General features: G+C 49.8%; 4 protein-coding genes across 4 annotated transcripts; 2 read left to right on the forward strand and 2 right to left on the reverse strand.

The window, feature by feature from the left end:
- The first annotated feature begins 759 nt into the window (after positions 1 to 759).
- LOC124666307 (protein MATERNALLY EXPRESSED GENE 5-like) lies at positions 760 to 3,120 on the forward strand. The gene is made up of 5 exons (XM_047203654.1): positions 760 to 1,205; positions 1,278 to 1,506; positions 1,637 to 1,698; positions 1,782 to 1,863; positions 2,639 to 3,120. The coding sequence occupies exons 1-5, from the start codon at positions 1,101 to 1,103 to the stop codon at positions 2,758 to 2,760; spliced, it is 600 nt and encodes a 199-aa protein (XP_047059610.1). The 5' UTR covers positions 760 to 1,100; the 3' UTR covers positions 2,761 to 3,120.
- Positions 3,121 to 3,568: 448 nt separating this feature from the next.
- Positions 3,569 to 4,678, reverse strand: LOC124703267 (BTB/POZ and MATH domain-containing protein 3-like). The gene has a single exon (XM_047235492.1). The coding sequence runs from the start codon at positions 4,676 to 4,678 to the stop codon at positions 3,569 to 3,571; it is 1,110 nt and encodes a 369-aa protein (XP_047091448.1).
- A 4,032-nt stretch (positions 4,679 to 8,710) lies between these two features.
- Positions 8,711 to 10,558, forward strand: LOC124666319 (protein DWARF AND LOW-TILLERING-like). Its single transcript, XM_047203663.1, has one exon. The coding sequence runs from the start codon at positions 8,711 to 8,713 to the stop codon at positions 10,556 to 10,558; it is 1,848 nt and encodes a 615-aa protein (XP_047059619.1).
- Positions 10,559 to 11,868: 1,310 nt separating this feature from the next.
- On the reverse strand, positions 11,869 to 16,227 carry LOC124684830 (LIMR family protein Os06g0128200-like). The gene is made up of 14 exons (XM_047219081.1): positions 15,878 to 16,227; positions 15,681 to 15,766; positions 14,940 to 15,058; positions 14,722 to 14,832; positions 14,408 to 14,506; positions 14,146 to 14,268; positions 13,791 to 13,853; positions 13,648 to 13,712; positions 13,450 to 13,559; positions 13,229 to 13,343; positions 13,082 to 13,147; positions 12,659 to 12,769; positions 12,461 to 12,527; positions 11,869 to 12,371 (listed from the first exon to the last, which is right to left on the reverse strand). The coding sequence occupies exons 1-14, from the start codon at positions 16,225 to 16,227 to the stop codon at positions 12,324 to 12,326; spliced, it is 1,533 nt and encodes a 510-aa protein (XP_047075037.1). The 3' UTR covers positions 11,869 to 12,323.
- Between the last annotated feature and the right edge of the window lie 273 nt (positions 16,228 to 16,500).

Below are 16,500 nucleotides of genomic sequence, written 5' to 3' on the forward strand. Positions count from 1 at the left end.
CAAAAAAAAAAAAAACTCAACACGCTCTCCCGATCCCCCCTCCTCCCATCTCTCTCCGGCGAATCCAGAACCTTCGACCGGCGCGGCGCGGCAGCCATGGCCGACGCGTACTGGAGGCAGGGGTACGGCGACCCGCGCCAGCAACAACAGCAGCACCAGCAGCAGATGCTGCCTCCCTCCGCCAGGGCCCCGAACGCGGCCGCCGCCGCAGGGCAGCAGCAGCAGCCCCTTAAGCGCCACCGCCCCGCCGACTACCCCGCAGGTTCGCTCCCTCTCCCTCCCCGCGCCTTCCGCGTTCTGATCCGTTCGTCGTCGCGCGCCTTCGGGATTCGGTACCGGCGCGGATGTTTAGGGTTTTAGCGCCGTGCCTGGTCAATTCGCTTCGGCCTGGCCTACACCCAGGCTGACGTCACCCGGGAGTAGGTATGACGTTCGTTGCGTTTGGTCGAGTTTGCTGTCTCGCTTGGTATCATGCCCAGTGTGCTCACTGTCGCTGATGCGGTCAAGTAATGCTATGTAGAGAATTAGTGTCAGGTCTCAGGTGTGCAGGGATTTTAGGTCTTGAACTTGAAAGCGGTGTCATTCCCAGTGTACTCGGATGGAAAATTGCATGATTTGCTTAGTTTAGTTGTGTCTAAATTGGTAATGTTGAAGCGGATTCACCTGGTATACCTCAATTTTAGTGGCACTGCCGTGTGAGGGAGACTGGGATTTTGCGAACGGTTGGTTTCAGTTTAGGACGCAACTTATCGACAGTTCTGTTCAGCATTTAAGTGGTGCAGGATTCAGCTTGCAGAATTTAGTTTTGATTGCTTGATACTAGTCGTTGCTTGTGAGCTGTGACTGCTAGCTGTGCCTCAAACGGATACTCTCGTCGATTAATCATGTCACAAAAAGATGCATCGGACAATATATCTCGAACAATATAACAATATCTGAAGCCAGTGCATTGAATGAACGGCTTGAGAGAGGTGGAGAGCACTATCTGTAATTCATATAAAATTCCAAATGTTCTTGTAAAAGCTCTGAAATAATATGCCCTGAGCCCTACATTTACTTGTAGCTTTCCTCCCCTTTTAGATGTACCTGGCGCTCACGAGATGGCTGGCTATTACCCTCGTGAGGAAGAGAGGAACACAGGATACGCTGCCGTGAGAGAAACACAGGCTCTTAATGCTTCCTATGAGCGTTTTCTACGTACCGGGGTATTGATCTTCATTTTCATGCATAATCATTTACTGAACAACACTCTCAGCTAACATTTTTGTGGACTTCAGCAAATTCAATCCTATGGTGCTGGACCTGTCGGGGGATCTATTAGGCCTGCTGCGGGGGCTAATGCTGGTTACCAAGCTGATGATCGTCCAGTGGTGGCTGCTGGGGGTATGGATGGCAGGAATGCTGGTTTTGGTGGCGGAATTTCAGAACCTCCCCTTCCCCCAGATGCCTCAAATACTTTATTCATTGAAGGCATCCCTACTGATTGTGAACGCCGAGAAGTTTCTCGTATCCTTGTACACTCTAGGATTATACCTTTTATGTGTCTCTCAATCTAAACCTTTGTGTTCTTAAACTGCATTTGTTGCCATTCTTCAATTTATTTTTATAGCTGTTGGTCCTTCACTTTTCCATCCAGATATCTTTCGACCATTTGTTGGTTTTAAGGAGGTGAGGCTCGTAACCAAAGACCCAAGACATGTAAGTGAACTTATTGGGTGTTTGTTAGGCCTTGCCTCACATTTGATTTTCATTCATTCTTCTAAGTCCTTTGCTTCTGACAGCCTGGTGGTGATCCAATCGTGCTCTGCTTTGTTGATTTTGCTAATGCTGCTCAAGCAGCTGTTTCCATGGAAGCTTTGCAAGGTAAGTTATATTCTGTTAACCCTAACCATTCGCCAGTCTTTATTCACGAGATATGTCTGGTTGCATTAAGTCTTGTAGCAACTACCTTGGTCCTCAAGTTGACAGCTCTGACCACACAATGTGCTACGTTGGTCACATCAGCACCAATTTGGCATGAATATCTTGTGTTGTATACTGGTTTGTTTTGAACTAGTGTGTTTTCTTTTCTTTTCTTTTCACTGGAGTGCTAGTTGTTCTATAATTCTACAAGCATAAACTTGAAACATGCGTATCTCAATATCCATATGGCTGTTTGAGTAGTGGTGGTAGTTCGAAGCCTCTGGGAAAAGTACCTTTGAATAGCTACTTGTCTGCCATTATCCCAACCATTTTAGCAAAGCTATGGATGCCATGTAATTATTCATTGGACACATTTTTCTAGCTCGGTAGATGTAATCAAGTGACTTAACATGTAAAATATGTCGAGGTAATGTTTGATACTTATGCATGCAAGAGTTTTTTTTATGTCATCTCGTGGTTGTTCTGAAGGCATTTTCTGAATGGATGGCTATACAAGCTTACCATGGTATGCTATTCTGCTGATCTAGTCATCATTCTGAGAGAAGGTGCTGTCTGTTTGTCGTGAATCTGCTTAGAATTTCTTTTGCACATCTTTAGCGGAGTTTTACCCATATGTTTGCCTGGTCGTTTGTTAATATGTTGTTCTTTAGATGCTAATGTCTGCACATGGCGACGTAACATTATGGATCATGAACATCCTGTGCTGATTTTACAGGTTATAAGTTTGATGAACACGACCGGAATTCACCTCACCTGCGGCTGCAGTTTGCACGTTTTACGGGTCCGAGGGGGCAATCAGGACCTGGTGGTGGTGGTGGTGGTCGTGTTAGGCGTTAAGTTGTTGGCCAGGTCATTTGTGAATTTGCTCGGTCCAGACTTTTGTTGACCTAGCTGGAGGTTCTTGGTGCGCCGATAACGTCAGCTAATTTAGTCACCTTGTTTGGCTTGACCACATCGGCTGTCGATGTGCGATGATGATATTTTTCTTGTTGTACACCAGATATATTTCTCCTCATAGTAATAGTGTTGTAGTGTTCCAACTTTGTTACCCTGGCCTTGCAAAATGTTCTTTTTACAAAATTAACTGGTTAAAGATGGGAGACGAAAAGGTTGCAGCTGTAAGCTATGTCTGAATCATGTGGAATTGTATGTACATACTGTTTTTGTTGATTAATGCGTATTGGGGTTGAGAAATTCTGTCCGGCCTGCTCCATGTAATGTTGCTATGTTATCCAGCTTTGAATTTTCCATGTCAGTATTGATCGATGTCATCTTGTAATCAAAGAGTTGGAAACAATTGAATGAATGTGTAGTTGTGTATATATTCCATGAGGTTGAAATCTGTATTCTTCAGTTCCGTAGGCTACCGGTTCTTCGTTGAATTTCGCTGCTGCAATAGCCACTTTTGCTGTTAGATTTTGTCTAAATAGGGATGTATCTCTATGCCCATCAACTAATTTTGGTAAAAAAAAGTTGTGTCGAGAAAATATTTTGTATGCCACAAACGATAGCATAAAAGATTTAACCGTAGAAATCAGATGGCTATTGTGCAAGTCCTACAAAGTAAAGAGAACTAACAACTAAACTACATGGCACTTCATCATTGACGGTACAAATCAGACGCGTGTGCTAAGTAACTGCTCATTCAAAAAAGTAACTGCTCATTCAGCGGCCTCTTCTTCTCGAGGAGCTCCAGCAGAGCAGATGGGCATCCTCTCTTGAGCTTCTCAAGACCATCGGACGACGCCAAGACCACATCCAGGTTACCGGGAGAAGAGAGGAACCGCATGCCCGCCTCCCTCAGCACGGTGCAACCATGACGCTCGGCCAGCGCCAGTATGGCGGCCACGGAGCTCGTGTCGATGTTCTTGCACAGCGCCTCCTCGCAGGCGAGCTTCAGCTCCTCCAGCTCGTACCTGTCCGCCGCGACGAGGAGCCGCTCCGCCATCGGCTCGAGCTCCGGCGGCAGCGAGTTGGTGTACATGAACCGGAGCAGCGCCTTGCACACGTCGGCGTCCATGTCGCCGACGCGTAGCTCGGCGACGGTGTCGTTGGGGGCGAGAGCGAGGTCCGCCTTGAAGACGGGGGATCCGGCCTCGAGCACCCATCTGTGCGCGGCGAGCGTCTGCCCGTCGCCGACCTCGATCTTCACGTCGGGTTCCTGTCTGTTCCAGATGGCTTCGGCGATGCCATGGCCATGCAAGGGGAACGGCGGTGGCGCCTTGGTGAGTTCCTCCGCCGCAGCAACCTCGTCCGTGTAGTCCTCGGTGCGCAGCCCCGTGTCGACGGTGACGTCGCAGAGGACGGAGAGGCAGTCGTCCTCGAGGTGCTTCTCCTTGTCAACTTCTTCGAGTTTCATGAACTGGTTCCAGCCCCAACCATTGCCCTTGAAGCGATCTTCATCGGACAGAGTAACCGACGGCTTCCAGAAATTGTCGAGTATGCTCAGCTTGTACCCCGCCGTGGCATCGCCAGTCTTGGCCTGGCTGGCGTGATGGAGGAAGAGGGAGATGCAGCCTTGGTTCTTTTCCAATCTGCCGTTTGGGTAGCAATCGATACGCCAGTCGTGGCCGCCTACGCCGAACGTGCCTGACTGGACGGCCGTGCCATTGGCCAGCTTCTCCCTGACCTGCGAGAACCTGTGGATCCTCAAGACGTGGGAGCCGGTCGCCTGCGCCCTCGCGCCGAAGGTGGAGGCGGTGATCTTCTGCCGGCCGCCGACGCGCAGGGCGGACAAGAGCGCGGACGTCGACATGATGCCAACGGGAGGGTGGACGATCGCAGCTTGCAGACGTTTACAGGTGGTACATATATGTAGGTCAAATCAGGGCGCCCGTGTTGTTTATGGCTACTTCAACAACGCATATAGTGACCCTGTTGATACCGGCACATGTATTACTTCCTCAATATATGACATCGTGATATCTCTGGGCTCTGGTACGTATGCAACCCAAACAGAGTCGTTACTTGGGCTACAATCAATCAATTGACACCTTGGCAGACATTATTTCCTAGTAGACGTTTAAAAAGGGAACATTTTTCTGTGACATTTTATTAAAATCACACAGGGATTATATCGTTCAAAAGTGTTTCTAAAAAAAAACTCGGAGGATCAACCTCCCAACTACTAGACAGTTTACTACTAAAACACTCACTAGCTATTACATGAGCCGATTTATTTGCATCCATCAGACAATGTTTAAAAGAAACATTTCCAATTGAGACAACCGTGTCGATGCAGTCCGTAAAAATTCCCGCTGATTCACTCCACCACACCTCTTCCCCAGAACAAGCTTCTACAATTTATGTAGAAGTTTTGAAGGAGAAGCACCAGAGAAACTAGAAGTCCCACATTGTGTCGGTTATTCAGACGTCCACAGGTCAGGCCATCACCTTGTTCAATGTGGTATTGTTGTGCAGCCACACTCCTAGAATTGACGATGTTGAGGTCCTCGACGCCTATATCCTAGCTTGAGCATGATTTTGTAGGGGTCAAACAAAAGTCTTTTAAAAAGAGTCGAGAGAGCCAATTTTATATATGTTTGCTGGAATTGTGTTATATAATGGCTTCTTAATATCGATATATCCCCTTTATCTGAAAAAACTTGGTTCCTTTATTTATCTTTTCTGGACCACATAAGGCTCAAACTTTAATGTACATGTATAATCTATATACTTATAAAAAACTGAGTAGTTTGTTTGGCTTTAGTTCTCCAGAGACGTGTCACACGGAAGTTAATCAAAATCAAGAACTCCGTCATCTTCTTGAAAGTCTTGAAAGCCCTTCAAAGATTGGGCATCTCAAACCCCGAGAGAATTACATGAGCGGATCAGTTTCCTCTAAAATCTCAAGTAGCACCTCTACTCTCTTTTTTTTAGTTTAATTCACAGCTAAAGATATGTTTGGGGTGGGCAGGATACCATACCGTAGGCAGAGGAACACAAAGATTAGTGCAGACATCAAGGATGATATATCACACTATTTATATTGAGACCAACACGAGAAACTTAGCAAGGATAGGTAAGCATGCGGCTAGTATGACGGCGAGTTTTACAACGCATGAGCAGTACCTCTAAAAGCATCTCTAGCAGATACGGCATATCGGCCTGCAAACGCGGGGGCGGGTTGATATGCGGTTTTCGGAGCAAATTTGGGCCAGATCAGACCCCGTATCGGTGGTCTGGACCGGATATGGGATCCAGACCGCAACCCAAATCGTCATTTTGCCCGCATATATAGCGGTCGGCGAGGCGGATGGTGGCCAAACCCCATCCGCTCCTCCGCCTCTCCGCCTGCCACCGACGACAATTCCACCCATCTTCGACGTGCAATTAGCGCGCGCCAACGACAAATCCCGGCGAGATGGTGTCCGGCGGAGGTCGGGGAGGACGGGGGAGGTAGAGTGGGCGGCGGTGGCTCCGCCGGCAAGCGCAAGCTCAGTGCCGCGGAGATCGAGCGGCAGCGGCGGACCTCCGACGCCGCCCGTATCCGTTGATCGTACCGGTGGCTGCACCAGGGGCTCAGGCCGCCGCGCGCCTTCGAGCGGCGGGAGTCGCAGTACCACCGCGACCTCGAGGCTTCGAGGTCGCGGGCTCCGCCGCTGCGCCGGTCGATCTCCCACGACATGGAGGCGTCCAGCTCCAGCGCGCCACGCGACCTCCAGCGCCCCGGCGCCGCATCGCCTCGCCTCGCCTTCTCGGAGGACTCGAACTCGAGCGGGCCGCCCCTACCGCCGTGATTCGACCCCGCCGACTACGCGGAGGACGAGGACATCGCTGCCATCACGGCGAGGCTGGAGAAGGAGGCGCAGGACGCGCTCAAGCTGCGCAACTTCGTCCCGAGGCGGCCCTCGGCACGGTAACGAAGCTCGTCGTGGAGAAGTCTGCGCGTTACGCCGAGAAGGAGCGGGAGTGGCGCCGCGAGCAGGTGGCGCAGGACGAGGTCTACATCGAGCTCGACAGTGAGTAGGCTGTCGGCTCCGCCGCCGCGGCACGTAGCTCCGGTAGGTTTGTTTTCTCGCATTTTGTTCGCCGTGGCGGCGACATCGACGTAGATGAGCGGAGCACTAGGCTCCGTTGTTGAACTTCCCTTGTATGAACAATCCCTGGCGGGAATCAAATTTTAAATTTGCGGTTTATTTATGTTGTATACGAGCTGCGCCCCAAATCCGCGTTGGGGCGCCCTGAATAAACGGATTTGGGGTTTGCGGTTTGCCGTATTTGCTAGAGGAATCTAAGGTATTTGTTTGTTACTTCCTCCATTTCTAATTAACTCTAATTTAGTATAACTTATATTAAATCATAGTTAATTAGAAGGCAACGAAGGAAGTAGTAGAATTTTTGTGGGGATTATCCCACCAAGTCCTATGTCACCACTTACCAGTACAAGTGTGTTTGATTATAGTGCATTGGTTAGTTTAACCCCGATTTTCTCTACTTACATCCACCTTTTAGTGTGTTTTTCTGAATCTTCTACACTACCGTTATCTAGTGGATTGAGTATTAGGGTTTTATAGAGATTTGAGGGGATTTGGTGAAGGTAGAGCGAGGTTCAGCATCCAGCGTGGACACGTATTACGGCCGTAGAGCGAGCCAAACGCCAGCACTTGCTTCCCGTACTGTACCTAGCCAGACACACATCTTGTCAGCGTGTGCCACGGCATTCAATGGAACACACACGGCACGCGTGCGCGTCCTACGTGGCGTGACATGTCGGCGACCGCGTCCGTCCGTGGCGTACGACCCACGCGATCGCGTCCGTCCGTGGGACGCGGGCCCCACGCGGTGGGAGCCCAACGGTAGGAAACGGGTCACGTGAGGCGCACCTGACGGGCCGCCTGACGCCGGGGCCCCACGCTGGCAGCGACCCAACGGTCACATTGACCCCAAAGCGAGGCAACGGTCACATCGTCTGCGCCGTCCGTTCCCCATCCGACGGCTGCCCGATGCGCCTCGGGGTTCCCGCCGACTGCCGAGACCGTTTCTTTTTGCCCGGGCTTCTTCTTCCTCCATAGGTAGTAGAGAGGGAGGTGAGATCGTCAGTCAGAACAGAGCCACCACCACCACCCACCGTGAGGGAGAGAGATAGGGTAGAGAGAGCGAGCGAGAGGATCGTCGATGGTGAGGTAAGAACAGTCATAGGATAGAGAGGGAGAAGAGCAAGAACCCAACCCATCCAATCCCCTTAGGATCATCCCCATCTGCATCGCATCTTAGGATAGGATTTCTTCTTTTCTTCTTCTTCTTTGCTTCTTTGGTTTGCTGCTGATCTCTTCTTGACAAAGAAAACAATGGAGGTGTTGGGGGCGGTGCGAGCTCTGCAGAGAGTGAGCATCCCCGGCAGCATCTGATCTTCTTCTTCCTCTTTGTAGATGTTCTTTTAGGCCATTCTTTGTTCCTCCCTAACGATTCGTTGATTCTTTTGTACTAAGCAGGCATTCTGCAGAGTCCAAAACCACCACCACTAAAAATTCTTTCCTGCATATACAGCAGCAGCATTAGCTTATATACACAGACATTTCATTCTTTTTTTCGGTTTGTTTTCTTCTCTCGTTTTCGTTGCCCGAAGGGAACTGACAGATTCTTTCCAAGAACCAACAATTCCTCTGTTTTTAGCAACTCCATTTGGTTTTCTTCATCGATCCATTCCTACACTCCACCTCACTGACCACATACCAGAGAGAGAGAGAGAGAAACACTAGAGAGTGAGAGAACAGAGTGTGATCAGCAGAAGAGGAGGGAGAAGAAGACTACACCGCTGCATCCGCTGGTGACGCTTGTCTCAGGGATGTTGGCAGGCTGCTCGTTCTCGTCCAGGCATCAGATGAGCACAGCGCAGCGCCTACCATGCGGATTCTCCAAGCGGGGCGGCCGCGGCGACACGGGCACCGCCGCCACCGTCCCGCGCGGCGAAGGCAGGGGAGGCAACGGCACCTGCTCCTTCCGGCCTCACCCGGCGCCGCCGGTCTCCCAGGCCGTGTCCTGGGGCGCCAAGCCGGAGCCCGGCGTCAGCGACGGCGGCTGGGACATGAGGAGCAGGGCAGTTAAGCGCCAGCACGAGGAGGAGGAGGAGGAGTATGGCCCCGTCGTTCGCGCCAAGCGGACGAGGGTGATGGGTGGCGACGGCGACGAGGTATGGTTCCACCAATCCATTGCAGGGAGCGAGATGATGCAAGCGGCCGCCGGAGAAGGAGGAGAGGAGGCGGAGGAGCAGAAGGTCTTTCTTGTGCCGAGCGCCGCGGCGTTCCCCCACGGCATGGCGGTCGCGGGGCCGTCGTCCTCCCTGGCCCCGGCCAAGCAGGAGGAGTACAGCAAGTCGCCGTCGTCCCATTCGTCGTCTTCGTCGGGCACGGACGGTGGCTCGTCGGCGATGCCGCCGGTTCTTGAGCCCGCCATCGCGAGGATCGCCGTGCCGGAGGCGGAGAGCCAAGCTCTGGAGCTAGTGGGCGCGCTCACGTCGTGCGCTGAATCCCTGGCCGTCTGCAACTACGACGCCGCGAACTACTACCTGGCGCGGCTCGGCGAGACGGCCTCGCCGTCGGGGCCCACGCCGCTGCACCGCGTGGCCGCGTACTTCGCCGAGGCGCTCGCGCTCCGCGCGGCGCACATGTGGCCGCACGTGTTCGACGTCACCCCGCCGCGCGAGCTCACCGACGGCGCCTTCAACGACGACGACGACGCCATGGCGCTGCGGGTGCTCAACAGCGTCACCCCGATCCCGAGGTTCCTGCACTTCACGCTCAACGAGCGCCTCCTCCGCGCGTTCGACGGCCACGACCGCGTGCACGTCATCGACTTCGACATCAAGCAGGGGCTCCAATGGCCGAGCCTGCTGCAGAGCCTGGCGGCGCGGCGTCCGGAGCCGCCGTCGCACGTGCGGATCACCGGCGTCGGCGCGTCGAGGCAGGAGCTGCAGGACACCGGCGCGCGGCTCGCGTGCGTGGCCGCCGCGCTGGGGCTCGCCTTCGAGTTCCACGCCGTGGTCGACCGGCTCGAGGACGTGCGCTTGTGGATGCTCCACGTCAAGCGCGGGGAGCGCGTGGCCGTTAACTGCATCCTCGCCGCGCACCGCCTGCTCCGCGACGAGACCGGCGGCGCCATGTCCGACTTCTTCGGGCTCGTGCGCAGCACTGGCGCAGCCGTCCTCCTCCTCGGCGAGCACGAGGCGGCCGGGCTCAACGCCGGGCGGTGGGAGGCGCGGTTCGCGCGCGCGCTGCGGCACTACGCCGCGGCGTTCGACGCGGTGGGCGCGGCCGGCCTGCCGGCCACCAGCGCGGCCCGGGCAAGGGCGGAGGAGATGTTCGCGCGGGAGATACGCAACGCGGTGGCGTTCGAGGGCACTGACCGGTCCGAGCGGCACGAGAGCTTCGCGGGGTGGCGGCGGCGCATGGAGGACGGCGGGTTCCAGAACGCCGGCATCGGCGACCGTGAGGCGATGCAGGGGCGGATGATCGCGAGGATGTTCGCGCCGGGCAATTACGGCGTGCACCCACAAGGCGACGGAGAGGGGCTCACGCTCCGGTGGCTGGACCAGCCGCTCTACACCGTGAGTGCATGGACGCCGGCCGGCGAGGGCGCAGGAGGTAGCACGACGGTGTCCGCGTCCACCACGGCGTCACAGTCTCTGCAGAGCTGAACATGAAGTGAGGAAGAAAGAACTTATCTTTTTCAGTGGTTCTTTTGCTGCTAATGATTCATTCAATTAGTCCATAATACAAACTGACCATTCTTTTACACATTCATTCATCATCGGAAGAAGTAGAAGAAGCATAGAAAATGTAGCTTTTCTCTTTTATTTTACATGATAGGAGAAGAAATATTCAATTGTTATTAGTTATGTAATAATTCTTTATTCTTTTGGCTGCTTGAACCAGCTGCAATGTAGAAGAAGCAGGGACATTACATTCTTTTCAGCCATTACATTATATGTAACTTGTAATCTTTGTTCAGAGTCAGAAATGAAATTGAATCAGAAGACTATTTCATCCATCCTTCTTGTTCTTTTGTATCAGCTGAAATATGTGAGTTGGATGGGACGTTTCATTCCACGTTTTCTGAATTTGTTTATTTTGGTTGACAACTGAATAGATTCAGATGACTTCACTCTTGATTTTCAATCTCAGATTAAATACTGGCCATTGATATTTAAAATGGCAGCATGTTACAACTTCTTTCTGAAGCTATCAGCAATACTCAAGATCAAAATGACAGCAAGAGTAGCAGCAAGAGTGGCGAAAACTCATCGGCGTTCTTGTGGCAATTGGTCTAGTCTACATACTGGATTTTATTACTGGGATCGCTCTGACCGTGTGCATAACTACGATGAGGTTGAAGCTGATGCAAAGGGAAAGAGAAAGTAATTCCACAGCTGCTCACCCGAAACCTGAACTAGCATTACAGGGTCTTGAAGGGAGGGTTCAACTGGAATGACAGCTCATGCTTGTTTTATTTGACCATCATGAACGAAGCCCATTTTCTTAAAATTTTGGAAATCACACTTTTTGGTCTGCAAAAAATTACATAACTAGATATCAGTGTGTCACATTGGCAAATCCTCCGTGTGTGTTTAAGTGTATAGAGCGAGCAACCCACATGATCATTCTATGATATTATTACTTTCATATTATTACTTTCTTTTCCCAACGCGTATCAATTTATCAACTGAAAAAACTCACTAGATGTACATATATATATTTATATTTTAGATAATATTTCATTGACCAAATAATAAGAAAACATGCTCCATGCTTATATTATTTTCTTTTTGAACTGTATTAACGACCAAGCAAACAGCTCCTCCTACAGCACTTTCCTCTGACTTGTCATTTCTTTTCTTCTTCGTTTCACGAGTTTGTGCTGGCATATCAGCATTTCCCATAACATAAAAGAAGTTTTTCATTGTAAACTTCAAAATTGTGAGTAATCAGATAAGCAAATCCGAGACGGAAAAAACGCCAAGAGATGATCAGGAGAAGACATCCTTGATACAATCTGCAAGTGCGTGTGGTAATCACAGTATGGTACAGCACATACAAACGAAAAGAACTGAACTATCAGTACGAACCCAACAAACGAACAACAAAGAGGCACACAGAAGATCTCCAGTCACAGGAACCATCAACCTCAAGAATAACATCAGCTGACTGATTACAAAACAATAATACAGAACAGAACCGGAGGCGAGGAATGTGTACATTACAAAGGAAACCGGGTTCTTCTACTTTAACATCCGTGTCCGTGGGCGCTTTCATCTCCAGATATTTTGATGGTCGCTAATTTACACCGATGGAAACTCCCAAGCTTTTCAAGAAAGCGGTTTGCAAGATCATATACATCGCTAACCAAACTATCACTCAGGAACAAATATGAATCCGTCAGGCTTTGCGCAGAGCAAACCAAAACTAATTTGAGAGCTGGAACCTTCCTGTCGGTTTCCTCTTTCGCCATCCCTGGAGAAAGATACTCGTTAAATTAAGCAAGCTAAACTTTGACTGAATTTGTTCAGATCTAGCTGAGTACTTCGAATGAAAAGACTTACAAAAATTGCATAGTAGAACAGCGTGAGTATGGCAAGAGCAACAAAGCCGTACTGGAAGACATTGTACCTGCATATTCGAATGTTCAAAATCAAGTATGTATTCAAAGAGACTCTGGTATCTAAAAAGATATATATTCAACTATTCAAGCAAGAAATGCAGGCTGATAATTCTACTGACTTCTTGCTAGTTAGACTTACTTGTAGAGATACTTAATTCCACGCAGAGACTGCAGTGTGTGGCCAAAGATCTCCTGAGCAGCAGTTGCTTGTGCGTAATACGCAAAAGCTGTTGCGCAGAACTGAATCACACTGCATAAAGACAATCATGGAAATTCAATTGAGAGGACTTCTAAAGAACAATAAAAGGTGGAAAACATACTTGATGAAACCAACAAAACTCAGGTTCATGCAGAGGTCATTATTCATCTAATATAACAGAACATAGGCCCAAAAGCAATATCAGTACTACACGGTTGCTAGGATGTGCATTCCGAGTTTGCATTATCACCAACAAATAACAGAAACTACAGTCCTGACATATAGGCATATAGCCATACATTTCCTCTGAACTTACAATACAACGCGTCAACGCACTTCTAAAAGAAGACATGGGTACCATACCTGATGGAACAAAGTAGGATCAGTCCAACATTGAACAGGAACGAATTCATCAGTGTTCCTCCCCATCTGAAATAAGTTAAATGGCTGTTAGTGAATACCAGAAAAAAATGGACTGAAGAAAAGAGTGGCATGGAATGAATCAACTACTTCATTGGGTGAATGGTGATGAAAACTAATTTCAGGCCAAGCATCATTTCCCCAGCAATCACTGCGATGAGAAGATAGAAGCAGAAGAATGCAAAGGCAGCAGTCCCAAGCAGACCTGGTACAGAGAACAAAAAAAAGTCAGTTTATTCTTTTTTTTTAGAATGTCAGTTTATTCTTATAAAGAGGATAAGTTAAAACATTGTCAAGGATCAGAAATGTACCCCAAACATCGTCCAGCTTTATGAAGATCTCATTCAGGAAAGAAGATAGAGGAGGATCAATCAACAAGTATATGACAATATGTGCAACCCAAGCAATAGATATAATTAACCTAAGAGCATAAGAAACTGTCAGACAACTGCACTTGCAAATACGTTCTACAGAACAGAAGTAAATTTCAGAGATATATTTACACTTACCCAATAACGCCGAATACGAGTTTTCCGAGGTAAGCAAGAACTGTAAAAGCCCAGGTAGCTTCAGCCTGCACCATAATGGATGTCAAGACAGAGCAACTGACAACAATCAAAAAGAATAAATATGTGAATTCGCATGCAATTACCTTTTCTCCTTGAGGGTACATCTCTTCTAGAGCATTCATGTCATTTTCCAGAAGTAATAACTCCTGATGATTAAAAGAGCAAATATGTTAATTACAATAACCGAACAGAACATCACAGAAATATGAAACAACATATTGAAGAGGGAATGCTTCATGCGAATACATATATTATACAAATCAAATGGTACATAGCAGGCAAATATGGGCACCGGTTCAATGGAAAAATCTCAGCCACGTAATATTATAAAATGCAATGTCGTCCTGCTCAACATAATCCTCTAAGATAAGTTTGTTCACAGAATAAATACAGCTAAAGCTTCAAGGAATATCATGCCGTTTGGAGGGACATGCATACCTTCTCAACAGCCTTCACATTTTTGCGCCATTTTCTGCCCTTGCTCCCACTCCTCTCTTCTTGGTGAAGGGCTTCAGCTGCCTTCTTCAATTCCTTGGCCTTCTTACCCAATTCAGTTGCTTCCTGAAGGAAACATATTCAACATCAAGGTCAGACCAATATCCAAATCACAAAATAACTACATGAAACAGAAACTTTGGCTCTAAACAGTAGGAGCAAACAGTCTTCATGACTGAAATAAAGCATATAAGAACATACGCACCTTTATATATTGTGACCGTGTAATGACAGCTTTTGGACGCCGGACAAACGAGAATATCAGGCTCAATGGGAGGCAAGCAATGCCGACACCACCAAATATCTATCAAATAAACGGAGTTATTAACAGACACCAAGCCAGAACTCTACAGAAATAGAGCAGCATGATTGCATGTAGCAGTTGGATATTGGAATACATGCATAAAACTGTCTCCCATACAGCTTTTTCCAGGACATAAACGGAATTTACCTATGGCATGCTAGTTCTACAAAAACAGTGATAAAGCTAATTGCGAAGGTTGAAGTAGTAAAACTCACAGTGAAGAGTACAGATCCAACGATGGTTGTAAGGGCCACCACATATTCAGGGAATGTAGCACGCATCGTCCAAGTCGTTTGAGAGTTAGCAGGTGCAGTATTAGCTGAACACTGACGAGAACAAACGATAAAGCAGCTTAGCCACCAAATAAAAGTTAAGAAATGATGAGTTGCATGAAGTGAAACACAGAAAAGCATAGTTCCATCAGCGGGTGAACCTGGCGGGTCAACGGAGCTATGCAAGGTTGGTTACTTGAGAATCCACTGAACTGGCTTGGAAATGCCTGAACTGATGAAGAGAGATGCCTGACAGTGAAGTCCACCTTGCCAATAACCGCTGAAGCGACAAAAGTGAGAGTGCAGTCAGATAAAGTCTAGACATCAAGGAACAATCAGTGGAGGTACAATTCATTCCGTGCAGGTACAAACATGAAGGATATGACATTCAAACGAAATCGCCTATAAATATACTATCATGTGCAGGCCTCCTAAGTAAACTTCACAGTATTTGATACATGTGAGGAATGAACATAGATGGCATGGCAAACATGAGGAGGAAAAAATTATACGTTGGTTTCTATGTTTCCTAGGTTAAGACTAACCACAGTCCAAATGTATAAGCTGCAACCTAGGACTAGAAAACAAATGGTGACGTAGATGATCCAGAGGTCTAACCGGGCAACACTAGATAGATACACACAGGTCCGTATGAACCCGGAAATGAATAACAACATGAACTCGGTCTCAGATCTGGCAATAGAGCATTGGCTGCTCCTGGGGGTAAACGTGAAAAAGCTTGAGGCTCCAATTTATGTAGACCAAAATGCAAGGCAACACTTGCAGCCGCCTGAAGGTTTATGTGACCCAGGGCGACATTCCAAGCTCAAATCGGTTTGATTACGGATTGAGCATGAGAAATGGAGGCAGGCAGAAGACGAGGGCGGGCGATCCGCACGCACCGTATAGGATTCCGAGGATGAGGCCGCATACCACCGCGGAGGCGACGACCCAGATGAGGGCGGTCTTGAGCCTCTTGCCGACGGACCTGAAGGCAGCAGAAGATGGATCCAATCAGCGAAGCACAGGAGGATTTATGAAGCAAGTAAGCAAGCAAGGGAGCTCGCGAGCTCTGGCAGAGGAAGTTCGACCGTCTTACTTGTCCTGGTCGCCCTCGTAGTAGAACATGGCGAATGGTATGACGAGGAAGACGAGGACGGCGTCGACGATGTACACCACGAGCCAGAGCGTCTTCATGGGCAGCGTGAGCGCGCAGGCCCCGTTGTAGACGGCCTTGCGGCAGGCCTGGCGGTTGGCGACGTCTGCGGGGAGCATGAGGATGGAGAGCACGGCGACGGTGATGCCGAGCACGACGACGAGCTTGGGGAAGTAGGCCTGGTTGGCGTCGTCGGGGTGCTGGTAGTTGACGAGCAGGTAGACGCTGACGAGCAGCACGAGGACGCTGACGACGATGGCCACGATCACCAGCGCCAGGTTGAAGTCCCCCATCGCCGCGGCCGGGGTCAGATCTCCCCGCCCGCGCGCGTGGAGGAGTGGAAGGGAGCTGGGAGCTAGGGTTTGGGTGGGGGCCCTGCTGGGTGCGGCGGCGGCGGCGGGGAGGCCACCGGCGGGCGGGATCTGCGGGGCGGCGGCGGCGGCGGCGGGGAGAGGGATTTGGTGGCGGTGGGGCGAGTTGACGTCGCCGAGGGGAGTGGGGAAAGGGAGAAGAAGGTGGGCGTGGCTGGACTAGGCTGGCGTTGGGCGGCCGGCTCGGGTTGGGTG

This window comes from Lolium rigidum, chromosome 1 (assembly GCF_022539505.1).
Source record: "Lolium rigidum isolate FL_2022 chromosome 1, APGP_CSIRO_Lrig_0.1, whole genome shotgun sequence".
NCBI lineage: Eukaryota > Viridiplantae > Streptophyta > Magnoliopsida > Poales > Poaceae > Lolium > Lolium rigidum.

Excerpts from the sequence above, each read along its gene's own strand:
- LOC124684830 (XM_047219081.1), bottom strand. The coding sequence starts at position 16,227 with ATGGGGGACTTCAACCTGGCGCTGGTGATCGTGGCCATCGTCGTCAGC. Across the intron at positions 13,148-13,228 it reads ATCACCATTCACCCAATGAA|ATGGGGAGGAACACTGATGA; the intron begins GTAGTTGATTCA and ends AACTTATTTCAG. Across the intron at positions 12,528-12,658 it reads GGAATTAAGTATCTCTACAA|GTACAATGTCTTCCAGTACG; the intron begins GTAAGTCTAACT and ends TCGAATATGCAG.
- LOC124666307 (XM_047203654.1), top strand. The coding sequence starts at position 1,101 with ATGGCTGGCTATTACCCTCGTGAGGAAGAGAGGAACACAGGATACGCT. Across the intron at positions 1,206-1,277 it reads AGCGTTTTCTACGTACCGGG|CAAATTCAATCCTATGGTGC; the intron begins GTATTGATCTTC and ends TGTGGACTTCAG. Across the intron at positions 1,699-1,781 it reads TAACCAAAGACCCAAGACAT|CCTGGTGGTGATCCAATCGT; the intron begins GTAAGTGAACTT and ends TGCTTCTGACAG.
- LOC124703267 (XM_047235492.1), bottom strand. The coding sequence starts at position 4,678 with ATGTCGACGTCCGCGCTCTTGTCCGCCCTGCGCGTCGGCGGCCGGCAG.
- LOC124666319 (XM_047203663.1), top strand. The coding sequence starts at position 8,711 with ATGTTGGCAGGCTGCTCGTTCTCGTCCAGGCATCAGATGAGCACAGCG.